The following is a 23,368-nucleotide window of genomic DNA, read 5'->3' as shown; positions in this document are numbered from 1 at the left end:
CTCACTAAAGAGCATATATAACTTCATCTTTTGTTATCTTCCAGCTAACACCTACATACAGAACTTTTGCTCTGGAACTAGGTAGTTATCATTTTTCTGGTACAAATAGGGGTCAAGCTCCAAGACATTACTGGAGTGTCTTTTTGGTGTATCAGTTTCAGAGTCGGGGAGTTTGCAGAGTATGACTACTGTTCCTTTACAGTAAACATAAACATGTATACTTGGATTGAATCAGATATTCTTGTGAAGATTTTATGCTGTTATGTTTTATTTATGCAACGAGCACTTGTGACTTTAAATGATGATTTATAAATAACGTTTTTTTACAAGGGTTCTCTAGTAAACATGTTGGATCCATTCTACCATCAAGTTCAAATTGTTTGAATTATATTTTCAAGACTTTATATAACTGGTTAGTACAGTTATTTTTCCTATCGTGAGCTAAATACCATGAATTTGGTAGGAAACATTTATGTGTAGATGCTATGCTTTGAATGTCCTATTCATATATTGGAAGATCAATTAAATGATCATGTGTATGGAATAAACGTTTCACGTAAACGCCTTTACCTTTCATTTTTATGGGAGGCAAATGAGAAGAAATCTCAGCACACATTATACAGTAAGTATACTTTCTCTGCTTTATTTTCCAGTATAGAAGTATAATTGCAGCAAGAAAATGTATAAAAGAAATCATATATGACAAAATTAAAGATTAAGCTTCTTCAGCTACGTAGAAACCTGCAGTTGACCTTAAAGAGAAGGTCCATTAATCAGAAACCGTATTTTAAGTCGGGATCAAATCCAAGAAGTTCTGTAGTGTAAAGGGAAAGCAGTCAAGAGTAGTCCTTTATTTCAATTAGCGATAAAAGAGTAGGACAGCTGCCTCCGTTATCTCCTTGCTGGCACTCGATCCTAGGTGTGTCCCATACCCGTTCCAGTCATAGGAAGCAAAATCTCCACATTGGACGGGGTTCCCCTCTGGGAAGAAGCCACCTCCTCCGATACAGTGCTACAAGAAATAAGATTGCAGACTGAGAACATGCTTATAGGTGGTATGGCAGGGAAAATGGCATATTTCGCAATGGACTAACATTATGAGTAATTTTATATCCCAGAGCAGTGTTTCCAACTCAATTGCTTTCTAATGAACTTGACAGGGAACATAAACGTAATAATGTGTCAGCTCTGTGGGGACTCTGGTAATGTGGTCAAGGTGAGAAAATAGAAATATCTCTTCAATTGCCCACATAGCATGAAAGTGCTCTAGATGGATTTCTTCCTCAAGCTGGCCCCTCACTGGAGTAGTGACTTACCATCCTGATGGCAGCCCTGCTTACATAACTAGTTACAAACACAAAGAAGCATTCACACATTTTATTTAACTCACACATACAGAGTCCATGAATAGTTTGTTTCTCACATCTAACCTATTTAGCAACAAAAACATACATATGAACACACACACAGACAGCCAAGCACACAAATGTACATGCACATAGGAGTCTAGCACACGGATGGACATGAGTGTTCATACACACACACTATCACTAACACAGACATATACAGACACTAATACACATCACACAAGCTTATCCACAATTCATAATTGTATTATCCTTTCCTTTTCTTACTTTATACCATGAGAGAATGAGGGCGGTTCCATAATGTCCTTGATGTAACGTTTTGTGAAGCCTCTTGACGTTCTGCATTCATAGACAGGCAGCAGGCGGCAGAATATAACTATCAGTAATTCTGCCTGCTGCACAGAGCGCACTTCTGTCTTTGGTTGCTCAGCAGCAATAATACTATTATACAAAATTAAGGCCTTCACTCAAACTCCTACTACTCCTGGGCGGCAGCAATGACTATAGTACACATCAGCTCCAATACATACAATAAGAACCAAATAAAAGTTACTTGTGTTCGCTATCCCAAATCCCTATGCACATTTAAATAACTGGAGGTTTTTTAGAGACAATCCAATGTCCATTATTGTGTAAGCTCACCTGTCACGTCAAGGCAAAACCTCTTAGGTGATTCCCACACTATCAATTCACCTTGTTGCTTTAGACAAAACCTTTAATGACACATTGAGGGGAATTTTTCGAAACAGCTACCCACTTATTAACCCTTACTAATAGCAGCAATACTATTCCTGGCTCACAGAGAATGTAATGTGAGAGCCTCTCAATCATGGCTTCCAAATTAGGATAGGCTGTGACAGCTTGGGATATGTCCTACCCAAGTTCTGACCTGTACTATTTGTGCATGTGACAGCTTCAAACACACATTACTAGTGTAAATGCTTTACAAGAGGCAGAGACTGGCCATACGTACATGTTCTGTGTTGCATCCCGTCACCTTCATTCCTGGACACAGAGCCTGTGATGCTCTTTCATTGTTAAAAACTCGAAACTGGACAAAGCCTGCAGTGAACTCAGCTGTAGAATGGGACATATGAGGACATTGTGTAAGCAGACCTGGTAATTTTCATTTACTGTCTAAATCTCTCTCTCTCTCTCTCTCTCTCTCTATCTATACTTACCTCTCCCATTTGGAGAGTAGTAATTGGCTGTCTTTTCAGCATTTCCGTAATCGTACACAATTGGCACAGCAGGTCCATTGTTGATCAGGCATGCCCCAGCATTATACCTCACTGGATATTTCTAAGGACAAAGAGATAAAAAGGCAGGTAAACAGAATAGAAAATACATCTACATAAGTGTTAACTTTCTTATCTCTAGATGAGAAATAAAGCAACATTTACATATAGGTTGAAGAACAACCACTGTGTTTCATCCAATCACAATTTTCAATTGTGCACCAGAAATGAAAGAAGAATAGATATTTTTGAGTCTGTAAATGCTATCAGAGCTCTCCTTCAGGATCAGGCTCCTTCGGGATCAACAAACTGCTAAATCCTATAAACCTTCCTGATTCAGTAGGTGAAATATCCTTTCCTGAAGTCTCACAATTCTCATTTTTTTTAGGCCAAAACAGTCACAATGGAAAAGTTGTTATGTTTTTATTTTGGCTATTTTCTCCCAAACATTCATATTCACTTTGAATTTCTGTCAATTTACACTTTGGTCAACAACCTTGTCATTAAATGATGAACGCATTGCACATTTATCTGTTAAGTCCTGTCATATCATGAATGACTTGAGCACCAGTTGGAAATTGCATGCTATGCATTGAATGATATTTAAGGAAATAAGGCTGGCATTAAAACAGGGCTATTTACTAATGTGGGAATTGTCAGGAATTCAAAGTGAATTTTCAAATTTTAGACCAAAATAGCTGAGATAGAAGCATAGCTTACTTGGATACTTGGAGATTCTTTCCAATTCACTTTAAATTTAGTTTACATTTCTGGCAATTCTTCTATTAGTAAATAGCCCTAAAAGTCTGTGCCTTTTGTGAAATTATATATCTTATCTGCTCAAGCCTGATATCCAGCACTTGTTTTACAAAGTTAATATGTTGATCTTTTAATACATGTTAGACATGTAACTGGATGTAAACATTGGTCATATCCCTACTGGATTTCGGAGAAATACTGTACCTTGTACAAGTTGAGAAGATTTCCTCCTTCTGAGGTGAAGAAACCAGTTTCTGTGCGATATCTCAGCAGAGCAGCGTTCCTCCATTGAGAAAGTGGGGTCAGGTTAGGCACATGCCACAAACCCAAATCCTTGGCGGAAATGTCGTAATATCCCTGATTCTGGAAATAGGAGTTATTTCATTAAATCAGTGTACCTTTATTCTGCAACTAACTCGCAGTATGACAGATACAGGATAAAACGTTACAGAATAATCTATCACATCTAAATATGTAAAAATGGCAAGCCCTGGAGACCCTTGGATATGAAAATACCCCATATAATACTGCATCGAAATCAATTAAACCACGATTAGATTAAAAAACTCTATCTGGTAATGTATATCAAGTGTACATAAATCTTATAACAATATGCTATACAAAGAATCATGTATCAGTATGCACACTAAATTAAAACAAAAAAAACTAATAGGGACTCCTGCTTTTCCTCCTTCCTCTCATTGTGGTTCGCCAGCTAATAGCTTTTGCTACGCATTTATTTATTACTTTTCTAATGTCAGAATTATTTTGTCTTACAGTGATTCTCAACCTATGGTATGCATACCTCTGGGGGTACGAACCAGTTCTCACAGGGGTATACACAAAAAAATCTTTAATGGCGGTTCACAGTTTAGGGCCACCTGATGGACATGTGCCATGAGGGTCCCAGTTGTGCGCTGCAGAGCTTTGATAGCTCAACTGGGTCCCCGCTGGGAGGAAGTGAGAGCTGGTCACCTGCTCTCGGCTAGCACAGAGCACCGTGTGGAAGACACAGAGAGGAGAAGGCAGAGGGGAAGGGGCAAATCGGCTGTGCAAGCCCCTAACTCCCAACATCACCAGCCAACAGAAGCCACCCTTCTATATCCTAAAGGTAGGAAACATAAGCACGTCTAAAATTTTGACCGGTATGTGTGTTTTGTGTGTGTGTGTATCTTGTTACCTGTGCATTTGTATGTGTGTCAATGTGGGTCTCTGTATTTGTGACAGTGTTTGTATCTGTTTGTCAGTGTATCTGTATGTGTGTCAGTGTATCTGTATGAGTGTCAGTGTATCTGTATGTGTGTCAGTGTTTGTATCTGTGTGTCTGTGGACCTGCATGTGTGTCAGTGTTTGTATGTGTAGAAATATACCTGGGGCAGAGGAGAAACAGGGGGAGCCTGGAGAAGCTAGGGGAACCCTGGGGAAAGGGAGAAGCAGGGTGAGCATGGGTAAGCACCAGAGACATACGAGGAGCCTGGGGCAAAGGAGAGTCTGGGGCAGAGGGGAATCATAGAGAGTCTGGGGAAGAGGGGAAGCACGGAGGGGCTGTGGAGAAGCTGGGGAGCCTAAGCCAGAGAAAAGGGGGAGATGGGGCAGAGATAACATTTATAAATTTGAAATAAGAGCAACTATATTAATTACAAATATTTGGATAATATGAAGGGTACAATTTATGGAAATGCTCTACAATGGGTACACAATTGAAAAAAGGTTGGGAACTACAGCATTACTACATACTATTTCACACTGATTATGTAATGGTAATAGAATGTCCTCTTTTTGTATCCATTAGGATTTCCCGGTATTCTACAATTTATAAGAATATTTATGAATAAAAGTAATGTTTTAACTAGTGCTGTCTTAGCATATTCTATGAGACTTGCCTAATTAGGACTGAAACACCCTTTTCATGTATTAGCATTCATTACTTTTCTCAAATTCAAATTATTTTTTGTTTTTGTTTTTAGAAGATATGCATTTTAAGGTTAGATTAAAAACATATATGTGGACAAGTGTCTCAAGAGTAAAATGACTCTCCAAGCACTAAAACATGTAAGAGTTAAATCACTGTATGTGAGCAGACATAGCCACGTCTTCCATGGCTGTGATTAACAAAACACCCCTACACATTTTCTAAAAAAAAAAGGTCTAATTTGTAAATGCCCCTAATTGTACATAGAGCCATGTGTTCTTCCTGAACTGTTAATTGCCAGATTGAGCCTGTAGCACCGTGCTGTATGTAATTACAATTAGATTTACATAACAGGAGATTTAAACTGCTATAGTGAACACACTGTGCTGTAAAAATTAAACCATTTTCATGGAGGCTGTGTGAGTCACAGCCAAGGGAGTTGACCAGAGCTATGTAAACAAAGTGCTTTAAGTACTAAACAGCAGAATTGAGCAATGACACTGCAGCGGTGATCTATATATCAAATCTGTGATCAGATAATGTGCCCAAAGACCAAAGCTTTGCATTCTAAATTCAAACCTTAACCCCTTAAGGACACATGACATGTGTGACATGTCATGATTCCCTTTTATTCCAGAAGTTTGGTCCTTAAGGGGTTAAAGGACCACTATAGGCACCCAGACCACTTCAGCTGAATGAAGTGTACTGGGTACCAGGTCCCTCTAGTTTTAACCCTGCAGCTGAAAACGAAACGGCTATGTTTCACTGAGGGTTAATCCAGCCTCTAGTGGCTGTCTCACTGACAGCTGCTAGAGGCGCTTCCACGCTTCTCACTGTAAAAATCACAGTGAGAAGATGCTGGACGTCCATAGGAGGCAGTTTGAATGCGCACGCATTCGTCACTGACATCGGCAGGAGGAGGAGAGTTCTCGGCAAGAGGAGGAGAGTTCCCCAGCGCCGAGCCCAGCTCTAACCCCTTCAGCCAAGCGGGAGGGGGCCATGAGGGTGGGGGGGCTAAAGACCTTATAGTGCCAGGAAAACTAGTTTGATTTCCTGGTACTATAGTGGTCCTTTAAGATAACAATACCATGATTAAAACCCTATTAGATGTGACTATTCATTTTCATTATTGCTAAACTGCTTATCACAAAACCACTCATATAGTGTTTAGTACCTTGTAGTCATCACTGGTTGCTCCTAAAGCATCCCCGAACACGGCATAGTTTGCCCAGTTGGCATCTCCCTCAGGGTAGTTAATGGCATTTCCCTGCTGACTGGACCAGCGATCTCCTGCTGTGCACTTTCCATATATATTGTTTTCATGGATACTGGCCACCAATGTCCACCCTCCTCCATTGGTGGTCATGTCACAGAAGGTCTGATACTGCATTCCATTTTTGGTTGTCAGAGTATAAATTCCATCTGTGATAATGACAAGATAATCAATTTAATCTAGTAAACAGAGGTCGCTATAATGACCAATAGGGACTTAATAGGGCCTCATATAAGATGGAGCAAAACAGAAGACATAAACATGACTGTTCAATTCATACCATGGTAGAGCATTTGGACGTTGGAAATCCACAGTATACCATAGGTACATGCCACATCCAGAGAAAGAAATGAGGAAAGCATTCAAGAATCTTGTATTATAACTGTTAAGCAATAAAGTGTGTTTTTTCTGCATTCCTTTTTGCCCTCTTTATTACAGGCCTACCCTTACGTCAGTTTCGGCACACCCACACCGACTTGCTCCAATCTCAAGGTTTTTCACGGCTTGGATGTTACCGACCACAAATATATATATAAATTCAAGTCAGTCTCATAGATGTACTATTTCAGTCACACCTATTTCTTAAGCAAAATAAACGTTATCATAATTGCAGTCACCAACAGAGGTCTTGCCAATGCTCTTCGGGTGCTTTATCTTACTACTTGTGTCCTGCCTGTGCCTTTACTTTTTCTCCTGGAGAAAACATGTTGGTGTAAGTCAGGGTAAACAAGGAAACAAGGTAACGGACATTTTTGCTTTCAACTTTATGTCTGTCCAGGACTAGCTCTTTCTATTTTTGATGCCAGTACTAACATCAAAAATGGAACTGTTAACTAGTTAGAAGAAATATGTGATATTTAGCACAAATACATTCTAAGAGCAATGAGACCTCTGCTGGTGACTTTAATTATTGCAAACTGCAGGATGGAGAATTGTGCTTAATGGAATAAGTATGACTGAAACAGCACATCTATGATTGAATAAATCTATATTCTAACAGCATATTATATATTTGTTTCCAATAATACATTTTTCTAAGTGCTATTAATTCCTGATTTTATATGTGTCTCAAGACAACTCTGTGTTAATCTCCATCACCATTTCCACTGCCCGTATAGCCAGACTGCACGAACGCCAACTTGGCTATTGGAATCTTGGACTCACCTGTTGCAGATCTATCTATTCTCTTGATGTCCTTGCAGCTTCTGTACCACCTCTCAAAGCTTCCAGTGGGGGAGTCATTGCCAGCATGACCACTGGTAAATACAAGGGCCAGCACTAACAGACTGTACTGCAACATCTTTGGCTAGAGTGAAACAAATAACAGATCATAGAAACATTCTTAAACAGATCACATAATTCCATATTACTAATTACAATATTTTGTATTCATACTAAATACTAAACACATTATGCAAATACCATGCATGCATTTAAAATGATAATTGTACTAAACATTTCATCATAGGAATGACTGCAAATAGAATTCTACCCAAAGTATGAGCCCAATGCCACTCAATTCTTACACAGGGTCTGGTGTTAAAGTAGAGTGTGAGCCCCATACCACCCAATTCTTACATAGAGTCTGGTCTTAAAGCAGAGTGTGATACCAATGCCACCCAATTCTTACACAGGATCTGGTGTTAAAGCAGAGTGTGAGCCCAATGCCACCCAATACTTACACAGGATCTGGTGTTAAAGCAGAGTGTGAGCCCAATGCCACCCAATACTTACACAGGATCTGGTGTTAAAGCAGAGTGTGAGTCCAATGCCACCCAATACTTACACAGGATCTGGTGTTAAAGCAGAGTGTGAGTCCAATGCCACCCAATACTTACACTGGATCTGGTGTTAAAGCAGAGTGTGAGTCCAATGCCACCCAATTCTTAAACAGAATCCGGTGTTAATGCAGGCTCTTGACTCCTCTTTATAGTGGGATACACTTCCTAAACCAGTCAGTCAACATACCTTGGAAATGTTTTTCTTTATTATCTTATAGGGAAGTGGAACTCAATCTATCAACCGTGAATAAACATGTTTATAACCCCCTCCCCTTTTTTTTTCTTGCTCTTTCTCCTCTTCCTTGTTTCATTCTTCTTCTTCATCTTTCTCCTTCTCTGTTAACTTCCCTCTCCCATAACCCCCCCTCCAATCCCCAACTCTTCATTCGGGCTAGTACTCTGACATGGAAACACGGCAACTCTTACGATAGCCACAAATGGTCTCAAGGTTGATGAGTAAGAGAGGCATAACTGGTCTGGGCGACATATATACAAAAGTAGAAACACCGGACCTGTTTTCCCCAACATCAACGGTACTTGCTGTCAACTTTATACAGCTGCTTGATAACTCCTAATATGTTGAGGATAAAGACCTAGTTGCCTAATGTTGATTGTTTGTCTATGCTAACAAAAACCCATGTATCTCAAACTCATTTACTCTTCCAATACTGCATTATACTGTATATCTATTCGCTCTGTGTAAAATATAAAAATCCTAAATAAAGATTGTCAAAATAATAAACATGTTTATAACTGGGTGTAACCCTTTTGAATGAAACAAAAAAGAACTATTACATATTCATGTCTGTGTCTCAATGTTTCTATGTTCTCCAATTTTTAAAGAAAGGGGACAATAAAATCCTTTAAACAGCTGTCAATTGCTGCCCAATACTACAACGGTTTTAAAAATCAAGGGCAGCACTTTTCAAACCCTGCACAGCAGTATGAAGTGTTTTTAAATGAATGGGAGAATACAAACTTTTAGCAAACTGATGTGCAGTGTGAAAAGTGCTGCCATGCCAAAACAGTGATTTTCAAAGTCATCAAGGGCAGCACTTTTCACGTCCTCCATAAGAGTATAAAAAAAAGGACTTCTCATAGCGCTACATAATTGAGGTTATCTCTTTGTGTTACAACCTCCTCAGATACATTGTTGCTCTTTAGAGGTTAACAGTAGCAGTTTGCTGTGTCAGTGCTTTAGATACATTGCACCATGTGACTCAGAGAGATACCGTAATCATAAATAAATTAGCACCAGGGTGATTCAGAACCACAATTTCTTGAGGACACTAGACAAAGAATGATTCGTTTGTAAATTCGGGTTCTGTCTCAACCAATACTTTTGATTCATTATTAGAGTTGAGCGGACACCTGGATGTTCGGGTCCGGCGGGTTCGGCCGAACTTGAAAAAAAAAAAGTCCGTGTTCGTGATCGAACTTGACCCAGAATTTTCCCCCGAACCCAAACCCCATTGAAGTCAATGCGGACCCGAACTTTTGGCCACAAAAATGCCTCTAAAAAATTCCTGGAAAGAGCTAGAGGGCTGCAAAAGGAAGTAAATGGGGGTAAGAGTAGGACAAGTGCCCTGCAAACAAATGTGGATAGGGAAATCAATTAAAATAACATACAAATTAAAAATACAGCTGAGCCATAAAATAGCACTTGATGGAATTTTTGATTATAGCTTTGGAAGAACATAAATCAAAATCTAAAGCATGAATGTCAGGAGGATCAGCAGAATTATCCATTTGAGAGAGGGTTGGAGTGCAGGTTATTCTCATTCATTGTTCAAACTGAGCTCAACTCCTGATGCATGGAGAAAAGGCCTTCACAAGCCTCTGCTATTATGTACATAGTTTATACTAAGTGACCCATAGGTTGAGGAGGCGGTGACCGTGGCAGTGTAGGTGGAAGCGGTGGTGGAGGAGGAGGAGGTAGCCAACACTGTTTTTTAAACATTTTTATTTTAATTGGGGTAGCCCCCAAAATATTGGGACATATAAAAAAAAGAAAAAGTAATGCGAGAAAGAGGAAGCTTAAGGGGTACTTGTATTGGGGTTAACCCTGAAACTAAAGAAGTTAGTAGAAAAGAGAAGGTGAGTGCCCTAAAAATTTAACTTTTAATAGTAATTATAAAATTTGAGTCTGCATGTCCTAAATAGGAATTCTATTCATAAGTATTAATGTGTACAAAATATTACAATCTATTAAACATAGGTATAGTTATAATCCAACGTATAGACAATCACATAGACATGACTTATCAATGGAGAAATTTATAAATATTGGACCACTATAAATAAAATATAATGGACAAGTTCCCAGGCTGAAATAGGTAACATTAACGAACATATATAATTCTACCAGCTGGTATCTGACCGAGCATGTGGTAGTCCATAAAGTCTAGTGATTATTGCTTGCCACAGGAAGAAGTGTAAATACTAATACACCTATATCAAATAGGGAAATAGCAAGCTAAAAAGTTAAAGTAAACCAAAGTGTATATAAGAAAATAATGAATAGCTTGATAATGGAAAATAAGTAGAAACATAGAAACATAGAAACATAGAATGTGACGGCAGATAAGAACCATTCGGCACATCTACTCTGCCCAGTTGTCTAAATACTTTCATTAGTCCCTGGCTTTATCTTATAGTTAGGATAGCCTTATGCCTATCCCACGCATGCTTAAACTCCTTTACTGTGTTAACCTCTACCACTTCAGCTGGAAGGCTATTCCATGCATCCACTACCCTCTCAGTAAAGTAATACTTCTTGATATTATTTGTCCCTCTAATTTAAGACTATGTCCTCTTGTTGTGGTAGTTTTTCTTCTTTTAAATATAGTCTCCTCCATTACTGTGTTGATTCCCTTTATATATTTAAATGTTTCTATCATATCCCCCCTGTCTCGTCTTTCCTCCAAGCTATACATGTTAAGATCCTTTAACCTTTCCTGGTAAGTTTTATCCTGCAATCCATGAACCAGTTTAGTAGCCCTTCTTTGAACTCTCTCTAAAGTATCAATATCCTTCTGAAGATATGGTTTCCAGTACTGTGTACAGTACTCCAAGTGAGGTCTCACCAGTGTTCTGTACAATGCCATGAACACTTCCCTCTTTCTACTGCTAATACCTCTCCCTGTACGACCAAGCATTCTGCTAGCATTCTCTATTACATTGTCTGCCTACCTTTAAGTCTTCAGAAATAATAACCCCTAAATCCCTTTCCTCAGATGTTGAGGTTAGGACTCTATCAAATATTCTGTACTCTGCCCTTGGGTTTTTACGTCCAAAATGCATTATCTTGCACTTATCCACATGAAATGTCAGTTGCCACAACTCTGACCATTTTTCTAGTTTACCTAAATCATTTGCCATTTGGCTTATCCCTCCTGGAACATCAACCCTGTTACATATCTTAGTATCATCCGCAAAAAGACACACCTTACCATCAAGACCTTCTGCAATAACACTAATAGAAATATTAAAGAGAATGGGTCCAAGTACAGATCCCTGAGGTACCCCACTGGAGACAAGCCCAAGCTTCGAATATACTCCATTGACTAAAACCCTCTGTTGCATGTCACCTAGCCACTGCCTTACCCATTCAACAATATTGGAATCCAAACTCAAAGATTGCAGTTTATTGATAAGCCTTCTATGTGCAACAGTGTCAAAAGCCTTACTGAAATCTAGGTAAGCAATGTCTACTGCACCACCCTGATCTATAATTTTAGTTACCCAATCAAAAAAATCAATAAGATTAGTTTGGCATGATCTCCCTGAAGTAAACCCATCTTGTCTCTGATCTTGAAATCCATGTGTTTTTAGATGTTCAACAATCCTATCCTTTAACTTGGTTTCCATCACTTTCCCCACTACTGAAGTAAGGCTTACTGGCCTATAGTTGCCCGTCTCCTCCCTATTACCTTTCTTGTGAATGGGCACAACATTTGCTAACTTCCAATCTTCTAGGACTACTCCTGTTAACAATGATTGGTTAAATAAATCTGTTAATGGTTTTTCTAGTACACACTAAGCTCTTTTAATAGCTTTGGGTGTATTCCATCAGGTCCCATTGACTTATTTGTCTTTACTTTTGACAGTTGAAATAGAACCTCTTCCTCTGTAAACTCACGTGTAATAAATGACTCATTTATACATTTCCTTCATTTTCATCTGTAAATACCGAACAAAGATAATCATTGAGGCAGTCAGTACTGATGTCCCGAACGGTTCGCTGGCGAATAGTTCCTGGCGAACATAGCGTGTTCGCGTTCTTATTCTTTTATAGGGCCCCCACCCGCAGCTCAGGAGCCATGTTACTCTGTATATAGAGGGAGCCATGTTTACACAGTATATAGAGGGGAGCCATGTTACACTGTATATAGAGGGAAGCCATGTTACTCTGTATATAGATGGAGCCATGTTACTCTGTATATAGAGGGGAGCCATGTTACTCTGTATATAGAGGGAGCCATGTTTACACGGTATATAGAGGGGAGCCATGTTACTCTGTATATAGAGAGGAGCCATGTTTACACTGTATATAGAGGGGAGCCATGTTACTCTGTATATAGAGGGGAGCCATGTTAGACTGTATATAGAGGGGAGCCATGTTACTCTGTATATAGAGGGAGCCATGTTACTCTGTATATAGAGGGAGCCATGTTTACATGGTATATAGAGGGAGCCATGTTACTCTGTATATAGAGGGAGCCATGTTTACACAGTATATAGAGGGAAGCCATGTTACTCTGTATAGAGAGAGGAGCCATGTTTACACTGTATATAGAGGGGAGTCATGTTACTGTGTATATAGAGGAAGCAATGTTTACATGGTATATAGAGGGGAGCCATGTTACTCTGTATGTAGAGATGAGCCATGTTTACATTGTATATAGAGGGAGATATGTTACTCTGTATATAGAGAGGAGCCATGTTTACACTGTATATAGAGAGGAGCCATGTTTACACTGTATATAGAGGGGAGCCATGTAACTCTGTATATAGAGGGATCCATGTTACTCTGTATATAGAGGGAGCCATGTTTACACGGTATATAGAGGGGAGCCATGTTAAACTGTATATAGAGGGAAGCCATGTTACTCTGTATATAGAGGGAGCCATGTTACTCTGTATATAGAGGGGAGCCATGTTACTCTGTATATAGAGGGAGCCATGTTTACACGGTATATAGAGGGGAGCCATGTTAGTCTGTATATAGAGAGGAGCCATGTTTACACTGTATATAGAGGGGAGCCATGTTACTCTGTATATAGAAGGGAGCCATGTTACTCTGTATATAGAGGGAGCCATTTTTACACGGTATATAGAGGGGAGCCATGTTACTCTGTATATAGAGAGGAGCCATGTTTACACTGTATATATAGGGAGCCATGTTACTCTGTATATAGAGAGGAGCCATGTTTACACTGTATATAGAGGGGAGCCATGTTACTCTGTATATAGAGGGAGCCATGTTACTCTGTATATAGAGGGAGCCATGTTTACATGGTATATAGAGGGAGCCATGTTACTCTGTATATAGAGGGAGCCATGTTTACACCGTATATAGAGGGAAGCCATGTTACTCTGTATAGAGAGAGGAGCCATGTTTACACTGTATATAGAGGGGAGCCATGTTACTGTGTATATAGAGGGAGCCATGTTTACATGGTATATAGAGGGGAGCCATGTTACTCTGTATATAGAGAGGAGCCATGTTTACACTGTATATAGAGGGAGATATGTTACTCTGTATATAGAGAGGAGCCATGTTTACACTGTATATAGAGGGGAGCCATGTTACTCTGTATATAGAGGGGAGCCATGTTACACTGTATATAGAGGGAGCGATGTTACTCTGTATATAGAGGGAGCCATTTTTTCTCTGTATATAGAGGGAGCCATGTTACTATCTGAGGTGGTTAACTATGATTGGCCCTGGCATGTTTGTTAGTCTGGCCTGCATGGTTGTCTGGCATGAATAAAAGTAGCATGTTTCAACTATATTAGTAGTTAGACTAGTTTGCACTAAAACATGGAAGACATCCTAGTATGAATCGTGATCAACCGCTCTCAGAGACTATGCATTGCGACATGTATATGATGTGGAAAGGTTAACTCTTATGACTGTCTATAGACAAAGTGGATTTAGCTGCACCTTAAGGATCACCAGTCCGTGGGTGCTGTATCTCTGCGACTGCTATTCAGGAGCCATAGATTGCTGGGTATTGTTGCCAATGCTATTCAGGAGCCATAGATTGCCGGGTATTGTTGCCAATGCTATTCAGGAGCCATAGATTGCCGGGTATTGTTGCCAATGCTATTTGGTGGGTGAGTCCTGTAACCTCCTGGTAGGCTAGAGTCCATAAAGCCCGGCGCTGGCCCTCCAAAGTCATGGTACTGCCCAGTCATCCTATGCCCGTTCGGGGCCTGGGTCTGAGGCTGGCGCATGGAGCAGCACTGCAGTGCTTGGTAAGGATGCCGGTCCGGTCTCATACCTGCGTACCTGCAGAAGGGGCTGTGAGGGGTTTCTAGTCCGGCCCTGGTGTTTTTGGCTGCTGGGCCCGGTTGGTCCGTCTCGCGGGTCCAGTGTCTCTCGTCTCTCCGCGTGTTCCTCAGAGGCCTTTTGACATCTGACAGCTGGCTTGTCTGAACTCTTAGCCCGCCAGCTTTTAAGATACAAGCTGGTGGAGTCTGAGGCGTTCCAAAAATGTGTGAGAGGCAATGCAGTGAGAGGAGTCTGAAGAAGAGGAGTCAGAGGAGGAAGGTGGCTTTGAGGAGGTGGAAGACCAAACACAGCAGGCGTCCCAGGGGGCTTGTTGTCACCTTCCGGGGACCCTTGGTGTTGTACGTGGCTGGGTGGAGGAAGAGACCTTCAATGACATCAGTGAGGACAAGGAACGGGACATGGCTAGCTTGGTATCACACCTTGTGCAAATGGGGAGTTTGCGGTTGTGCAAATGGACTGTTTGCGGTTGTTTGCGGTGCGTTAAACGGGGAGTTTGGTCTGTCACTGTGAAGCGGGCGTAACCCTTGCACTACCTGATCGATACAACATCATACCTGATGTTTTAAAGCACGTTATTCCAAACAATTTAGGAATGTTAGGTGATTTATGCCCTTTATGGATTAAAACCAGGCTCTTCATCAACTATGTAATTTTCCATGGGAGTTTTGCCATGGATCCCCCTCCGGCATGCCACAGTCCAGATGTTAGTCCCCTTGAAACAACTTTTCCATCACTATTGTGGCCAGAAAGAGTCCCTGAGGGTTTTTAAATTCGCCTGCCTATTGAAGTCTATGGCGGTTCGCCCGGTTCGCCCGTTCGCGAACATTTGCGGAAGTTCGCGTTCGCCGTTCGTGAACGGAAAATTTAATGTTTGCGACATCACTAGCAGTCAGCTAGACCTTTATCCTCATCTACATACCTTCCTTCTTTTGTTTTTAATCTAACTAATACTTGTTTTACTTTTCTTTTCTCATTTATGTATGTAAAAAAAGTTTTGCCCCCCTCTTTTACTGACTGTGCTATTTTCTCTTCTGTGTGTGATTTGGAAGCTCTTATAACTTGATTAGCCTCTTTCTGCCTAATCTTATAGGTCATTCTGTCTTCCTCACTCTGTTTTTTTTTTATAATTACTATATGCTAACTTTTAGTTTTTTACTATTTTGGCCACATCTGCGGAATACCACAGTGGTTTCTTGAATTTGTTGCTTTTACTGACAAGCCTAATGCAATTTTCTGTTGCCTTCCGTAGTGCAACTTTTAAATAATCCCATTTCTCTTGGACTCCATTTAAATTGCTCCAGTCTGATAATGACTCCTATACACATATTCTAATTTTAGAAAAGTCTGTTTTTCTAAAGTCTAAAACTTTTGTTTTTGTGTGATGTGACTCAGTCACTGTTCTTATATTAAACCACATTGACTGATGATCACTGGATCCTAAACTTTCACCTACAGTAATATCTGATACCAAATCTCCATTTGTTAACACTAAATCTAGTATGGCCTCTTTACGAGTTGGCTGATCAACGACTTGTTTTAGAGACAATCCCAGTAGGGAGTTTAGAATATGTGTGCTCCTGGCACAAGCAGCTATTTTTGTTTTCCAATTCAAATCAGGAAGATTAAAGTCACCCATGATGATATAAATGAACAAAAGTATATACAGAAAGGTGAACGTGATAATCGCACTAAAGTATGTACAAAAGGGTGAACGTGATAATCACTGAAGTGTGTATGATCGTAATGAGGTTTTGTTCAAAAGTTTTCAGAAACCTTCATCTAATAATGTGTGCAAAATGAAATTTTGCAATTCACATGTGCTATATACAGTTTAGTCTCTGTATTGTAGCAGGTTTGTTGTCAAAATACAAAGTAAACTAGCTGCGGCATAAAAAGATATAATCACAAATCTCTGAAAAAGTAGTGAACTGTGTGCCAAGCGATATGGGACGCTGCATATAAAATCTGATAGTTAGTACACTAAATATATGATCATAGATAATACAGAGCACTGATGCTCAACGCTGATGAGTTGTGGGCGAAACGCGCGCATCAGGGGAACTCGGCGGTCTTGAGACTTCACCCCTATTCCATATCTCATTAAGACCGGACATTCTTTTTGTCTCATGATCCCGAGTTGGTTGAATCGCTTATGTCCATGGGTGCTGTATCTCTGCGACTGCTATTCAGGAGCCATAGATTGCCGGGTATTGTTGCCAATGCTATTCAGGAGCCATAGATTGCCGGGTATTGTTGCCAATGCTATTCAGGAGCCATAGATTGCCGGGTATTTTTGCCAATGCTATTTGGTGGGTGAGTCCTTTAGCCTCCTGGTAGGCTAGAGTTCATAAAGCCCGGTGCTGGCCCTCCAAAGTCATGGTACTGCCCAGTCATCCTATGCCCGTTTGGGGCCTGGGTCTGAGGCTGGCGCATGGAGCAGCACTGCAGTGCTTGGTAAGGATGCCGGTCCGGTCTCGTACCTGCGTACCTGCAGAAGGGGCTGTGAGGGGTTTGTAGTCCGACAGGGCTCTGGGTCGGCCCCGGTGTTTTCGGCTGCTGGGCCCGGTTGGTCCGTCTCGCGGGTCCAGTGTCTCTCGTCTCTCCGCGTGTTCCTCAGAGGCCTTTTGACATCTGACAGCTGGCTTGTCTGAACTCTTAGCCCGCCAGCTTTTAAGATACAAGCTGGTGGAGTCTGAGGCGTTCCAAAAATTTGTGAGAGGCAATGCAGTGAGAGGAGTCTGAAGAAGAGGAGTCAGAGGAGGAAGGTGGCTTTGAGGAGGTGGAAGACCAAACACAGCAGGCGTCCCAGGGGCCTTGTTGTCACCTTTCGGGGACCCTTGGTGTTGTACGAGGCTGGGTGGAGGAAGAGACCTTCAATGACATCAATGAGGACAAGGAACGGGACATGGCTAGCTTGGTATCCAACCTTGTGCAAATGGGGAGTTTGCGGTTGTGCAAATGGACTGTTTGCGGTTGTTTGCGGTGCGTTAAACGGGGAGTTTGGTCTGTCCCTTTGAAGCGGGCGTAACCCTTACACTACCTGATCGATACAACATCATACCTGATGTTTTAAAGCACATTATTCCAAACAATTTAGGAATGCTAGGTGATTTATGCCCTTTATGGATTAAAACCAGACTCTGCATCAACTATGTAATTTTCCATGGGAGTTTTGCCATGGATCCCCCTCCGGCATGCCACAGTCCAGATGTTAGTCCCCTTGAAACAACTTTTCCATCACTATTGTGGCCAGAAAGAGTCCATGAGGGTTTTTAAATTCGCCTGTCTATTGAAGTCTATGGCGGTTCGCCCGGTTCGCCCGTTCGCGAACATTTGCGGAAGTTCGCGTTCGCCATTCAAGAACGGAAAATTTAATGTTTGCGACATAACTAGCAGTCAGCTAGACCTTTATCCTCATCTACATACCTTCCTTCTTTTGTTTTTAATCTAACTAATCCTTGTTTTACTTTTCTTTTCTCATTTATGTATGTAAAAAAAATTTTGTCCCCCTTTTTTACTGACTGCTATTTTCTCTTCTGTGTGTGATTTGGAAGCTCTTATAACTTGCTTAGCCTCTTTCTGCCTAATCTTATAGGTCATTCTGTCTTCCTCACTCTGTTTTTTTTTATAATTACTATATGCTAACTTTTTGTTTTTTACTATTTTGGCCACATCTGTGGAATACCACAGTGGTTTCTTGAATTTTTTGCTTTTACTGACAAGCCTAATGCAATTTTCTGTTGCCTTCCGTAGTGCAACTTTTAAATAATCCCATTTCTCTTGGACTCAATTTAAATTGCTCCAGTCTGATAATGACTCCTATACACATATTCTAATTTTAGAAAAGTCTGTTTTTCTAAAGTCTAAAACTTTTGTTTTTGTGTGATGTGACTCAGTCACTGTTCTTATATTAAACCACATTGACTGATGATCACTGGATCCTAAATGTTCACCTACAGTAATATCTGATACCAAATCTCCATTTGTTAACACTAAATCTAGTATGGCCTCTTTACGAGTTGGCTCCTCAACGACTTGTTTTAGAGACAATCCCAGTAGGGAGTTTAGAATATGTGTGCTCCTGGCACAAGCAGCTATTTTTGTTTTCCAATTCACATCAGGAAGATTAAAGTCACCCATGATGATATAAATGAACGAAAGTATATACAGAAAGGTGAACGTGATAATCGCACTAAAGTATGTACAAAAGGGTGAACGTGATAATCACTGAAGTGTGTATGATCGTAATGAGGTTTTGTTCAAAAGTTTTCAGAAACCTTCATCTAATAATGTGTGCAAAATGAAATTTTGCAATTCACATGTGCTATATATACAGTTTAGTCTCTGTATTGTAGCAGGTTTGTTGTCAAAATACAAAGTAAACTAGCTGCGCTATAAAAATAAAAGATGTAATCACAAATCTCTGAAAAAGTAGTGAACTGTGTGCAAAGCGATATGGGACGCTGCACATAAAATCTGATAGTACACTAAATATATGATCATAGATAATACAGAGCACTGCTGCAAAAAGCAAAAAATATATATATAGCACCAGTAAATGAATACTGATAAGGATAACCGCTCTATGCTGTGGAAGTAATAAACTGTCAATGTCAAAAAAGTCAGAGAGAAGGACAAAGAGTCTGATCCTCAATAAGTATTATTTCCTTGTACAGCCTAAAGCATAAGCGATTCAACCAACTCGGGATCATGAGACAAAAAGAATGTCCGGTCTTAATGAGATATGGAATAGAGGTGAAGTCTCAAGACCGCCGAGTTCCCCTGACGCACGCGTTTCACCCACAACTCTGATGAGTTGTGGGCGAAACGCGCGCATCAGGGAAACTCGGCAACGCTGATGAGTTGTGGGCGAAACGATCGCATCAGGGGAACTCGGCGGTCTTGAGACTTCACCCCTATTCCATATCTCATTAAGACCGGACATTCTTTTTGTCTCATGATCCCGAGTTGGTTGAATCGCTTATGCTTTAGGCTGTACTAGGAAATAATACTTATTGAGTACTTATAAAAAAAGAAAACTGTTCTGCAGAGCGACTGACCCGTGCGTGCTGCATCTGAAACTCCACTATTGAGGTGAGCAGCAGCAGGGTGAGAACGCCAAAAGCGCGCAGAGACGGCCCACACTTTCTGCAACAGCTCTGATATATCTGGGTATAAATCGTGGCATCACAAGGGCAACCCAGGTCTGGCTCAACTCCCATCAAGCCAAGTTCCCGGAGGAGATCACCCTGCTCGTCATGCTAGAGCACTTTTTCAATGTGCTCCCCAACGAGAAGGCGACAACGCATTCGTATGTCAATCCATATCAACTTTCGATGCCATTGACTGCGCCTACCATGGTGACCACGGGTAATGGGGAATCAGGGTTCGATTCCGTACAGGGACCCTGACAAACGGCTACCACATGCAAGGAAGGCAGCAGTCGCGGAAATGACCATCTACCGACGCGGGAAGGTAGTGACGACAAATAACAGTGCAGGACTCTTTAGAGGCCCTGTAATTATAATGAGTCCACTTGAAATCCTTTAACTCTGACCAATTGGATGGGAAGTCTGGTGCAGAGCCACTGACCCGTGTGTGCTGCAGCTGAAACTCCACTATCGCCTGCTGCTGCTCAAACAGTCTCGCCAGCATGTGCAAGGTGGAGTTCCATCTTGTGGGCACGTCGCATATGAGGCAGTGAGTGGGAAGGCCAAAGTTACGCTGCAGCGCAGACAGGTGAGCAGCAGCAGGGTGAGAACGCCGAAAGTGCGCACAGCCGCTACAGTGAATGTCACATCCTGTTCCAAGTTGCGGATCAGTCTGGTGATTGCTTCTGATATTAAATACTCTTTTTACTGAAGCTGCATCAGGGTCCTGGTATGTGGCCGCACAAACGCTGGTGCTCAACATCAGGGAGCGTGCGTTTACCCTGCACCAGACCCTGCTAATCCATTCCACACTGTGATTCCTAACTTCTACATCAGGCATACTGGGTCCCGGTCGTCCGATCGTCACCCAGACAGTGTCTGGGTCCCGGTCACCAGATTGCGAAACTGCGAATGGCTCGTTAAATCTGTTATGGTTCCTTTTATCGCTTCAACTGTGCGGTTGCCGGCTCGCCGCGTGGCAAAGCTGTGCCCGACCGGCACAGTCTAGCCGACGGCACAAACTTACCTGCTCACCAGCGAGCCGACAGCCGCTTCTCTGCATCCTTCGACCGTCGCGCCCGGATCCAAAATGGCGCTGACCGCGTGGTCGCGTTTAAACTCAGATCCGCCCCCGATGTTTATACGGACGTGCGCGTGACATCACAAAGTCGACGCGCACGCACGTTCTGGGGTCAGAGGTCGCCATCTAACCAATCAGACCTTTCAGAGGGATATTTAAATCCTTAGCTCACTCCAGTACCTTGCCCTGTCGTGGTTTCCTGTTCCTGGTTTCCTCAGAGTGCTTTATATTTGTGAATCTGATTTCCTGGTATCCTGATTTTGGCCTTTCCCTGGTTATTCTGAATTATGGTTTCCCTGACTTGGCTTGTGTAAACGATATTGTGTATTTTCTGGCTTCCTTGACCTCGGCTTTCCCTTTGACCATTCTCTGTCTCTAGTGTATTAGTCCGGCCATTCTAAGGTCCGGTTTACGCTCTGTCCTTTTATTTTCCTTTTCTTGTCTATGTATATGTTTACATAGTTTCTGCGTGCTGAATCACACTAGTAGTCATGACATTACGACAGGGCCATGGATCCTGCAGAACTATGCAAACATATGATTGCTTGTGAGAATAGGGTGGAGGATATGGACCACAGGTTAGACCAATTTGCTCAGGCATTTCAGACCTTGCTCCAGAGGACTGCCTATTTAGAGGCACCTCCTGTACCACCTGTGGTTCCGCCACCTGTAGTGGCTCCCGTGCCACATAAACCACCGTCCATAACCCTTTCACCTCCCCCTCGTTGTGGAGGTGATTCCAAAGAATTTAGAGTTTTTTTAAACCAAATTGAGTACCACTTCGAAGCTTCCCCCGGTTCATTCGCTACAGATTGATCGAAAATTGGCTATCTGATGAACCAATTAACAGGAAAGGCCTTAACCTGGGCTAACCCCTTATGGGAGAGTGGAAACGCAGTAGCCTGTGATTACAGTGTCTTCCTCACAGCATTTAAGGCTACTTTTGAACCTAAAGGCAGAGAAAAGAACGCTGCCAAAGCCCTTATGAGGATAAAACAAGGCAGTCGCTCTGTAGCCGATTACACCATAGAGTTCAGAACACTGGCGTCTGAGGTTGACTGGACCAATAGTGGTTTGGTGGCTGCCTTCTCTGAAGGTCTAGCTGACAGTATACAGGACGAGACCGCAGCTAGAGACCTTCCGGTTAATCTCAATGAGTTTATTGCGTACATGATAGATATCGATAACAGGCTCAGAGAAAGAGAGAAAAACAAACAACGTAATAGACATCCTAACTTGTCCATAGCCCCTCGTTTCTCTAACCCAATGGTGATTAGCCAAGCTCCACCTTCAGAACCTGAACCCATGCAATTGGGTATTGCTAAACTCACTGAGGCAGAGAGACAACACAGACGTAATGAAGGGTTATGTATGTATTGCAGCAAGAAGGGACATCAACGATTTTCATGTCCGGTTCGGACGGAAAACTTGCACACCTAAGGCACGTACGGGGACCGACCTTAGGTGTGATGTATGTGTCCCCTAAATTGACTAAGAACCGTTTCCTTGTCAGAGTTACCTTGTCTTTTAAGAAAAACGCTGTACAGTGTGAGGCTATGATTGACTCTGGGGCAGCGGAGAATTTCCTAGACAAAGAATTCGCTGCAAAGTATCTCCTGCCCTTAAGACAGAAAGAGAGACATATAGCAGTCGAGGCTATTGATGGAAGGCCTCTTACCCAGTCTTTCATCACACACGAAACTCTGCCAATCACTGTCTTAGTGGGTATTCTTCACTCTGAAGATATGGTTTTTCAAATCATATCTTCACCTACATGTCCGATAATACTCGGTTTCCCTTGGCTCCTGAAACACAATCCACGTTTAGATTGGGTTGAAGGAGAGATTGTGAGTTGGGGTGAGAGATGCAAAGGTGTTTGCTTAAAGCAGATACCACAACCAATTGGTACCATCAATGTTCCCATTGCACCTCCCCTGACCACACAGATACCGCCGCAGTATTTGGATTTAAAGGAGGTGTTCAACAAGGACAAGTCGAAGGGGTTGCCACCACATAGACCCTATGACTGTGCCATACATTTATTACCAGGTACTATGCCTCCAAAGGGAGGAGTTTATGCTCTATCCCCCCAAGAAAATCTTTGTTTAGAGGAGTATATAAAGGATGCTCTCAGAAAGGGTCATATCCGTAGGTCCTCCTCACCTGCCGGGGCTGGGTTCTTCTTTGTTTCTAAAAAAGAAGGAGATCTACGCCCCTGTATAGACTATACGGGTTTGAATAGGATTACGATAAAAAACGCCTACCCTATTCCCCTTATATCAGAGTT

General features: G+C 41.6%; 2 protein-coding genes across 4 annotated transcripts in view; both read right to left on the bottom strand.

Annotated features, from left to right (window-relative positions):
• The window catches only part of LOC134583131 (intelectin-1-like), a 524,948-nt gene that overhangs the window by 291,058 nt on the left and 210,522 nt on the right, over positions 1 to 23,368 (bottom strand). The window lies entirely within an intron of this gene.
• LOC134583093 (intelectin-1-like) lies at positions 857 to 8,455 on the bottom strand. 3 transcript variants are annotated; one of them, XM_063439863.1, is made up of 7 exons: positions 8,388 to 8,455; positions 7,714 to 7,855; positions 6,451 to 6,698; positions 3,569 to 3,727; positions 2,549 to 2,669; positions 2,341 to 2,444; positions 857 to 1,012 (listed from the first exon to the last, which is right to left on the bottom strand). In XM_063439863.1, the coding sequence occupies exons 2-7, from the start codon at positions 7,847 to 7,849 to the stop codon at positions 860 to 862; spliced, it is 921 nt and encodes a 306-aa protein (XP_063295933.1). In that variant the 5' UTR covers positions 7,850 to 7,855; positions 8,388 to 8,455; the 3' UTR covers positions 857 to 859. The 3 variants fall into 3 exon arrangements, with proteins under 3 accessions (XP_063295933.1, XP_063295932.1, XP_063295931.1); XM_063439862.1 differs by lacking the exon at positions 8,388 to 8,455 and adding an exon at positions 8,284 to 8,357; XM_063439861.1 differs by lacking the exon at positions 8,388 to 8,455 and adding an exon at positions 8,180 to 8,270.

This window comes from Pelobates fuscus, chromosome 13 (genome assembly GCF_036172605.1).
Source record: "Pelobates fuscus isolate aPelFus1 chromosome 13, aPelFus1.pri, whole genome shotgun sequence".
Lineage (NCBI taxonomy): Eukaryota > Metazoa > Chordata > Amphibia > Anura > Pelobatidae > Pelobates > Pelobates fuscus.
Note: the sequence above shows the minus strand (reverse complement) of the source record. Positions and strands in the feature narration are given on the sequence as shown.

Bases quoted from the DNA above. Each gene is read 5' to 3' on its own strand.
- LOC134583093 (XM_063439863.1), bottom strand. From the start codon at position 7,849: ATGTTGCAGTACAGTCTGTTAGTGCTGGCCCTTGTATTTACCAGTGGT. The intron at 2,670-3,568 runs GTACAGTATTTC...CTTTGTCCTTAG, and splicing joins ATCTTCTCAACTTGTACAAG to AAATATCCAGTGAGGTATAA. The intron at 1,013-2,340 runs GTACGTATGGCC...TATTTCTTGTAG, and splicing joins CGGGATGCAACACAGAACAT to CACTGTATCGGAGGAGGTGG.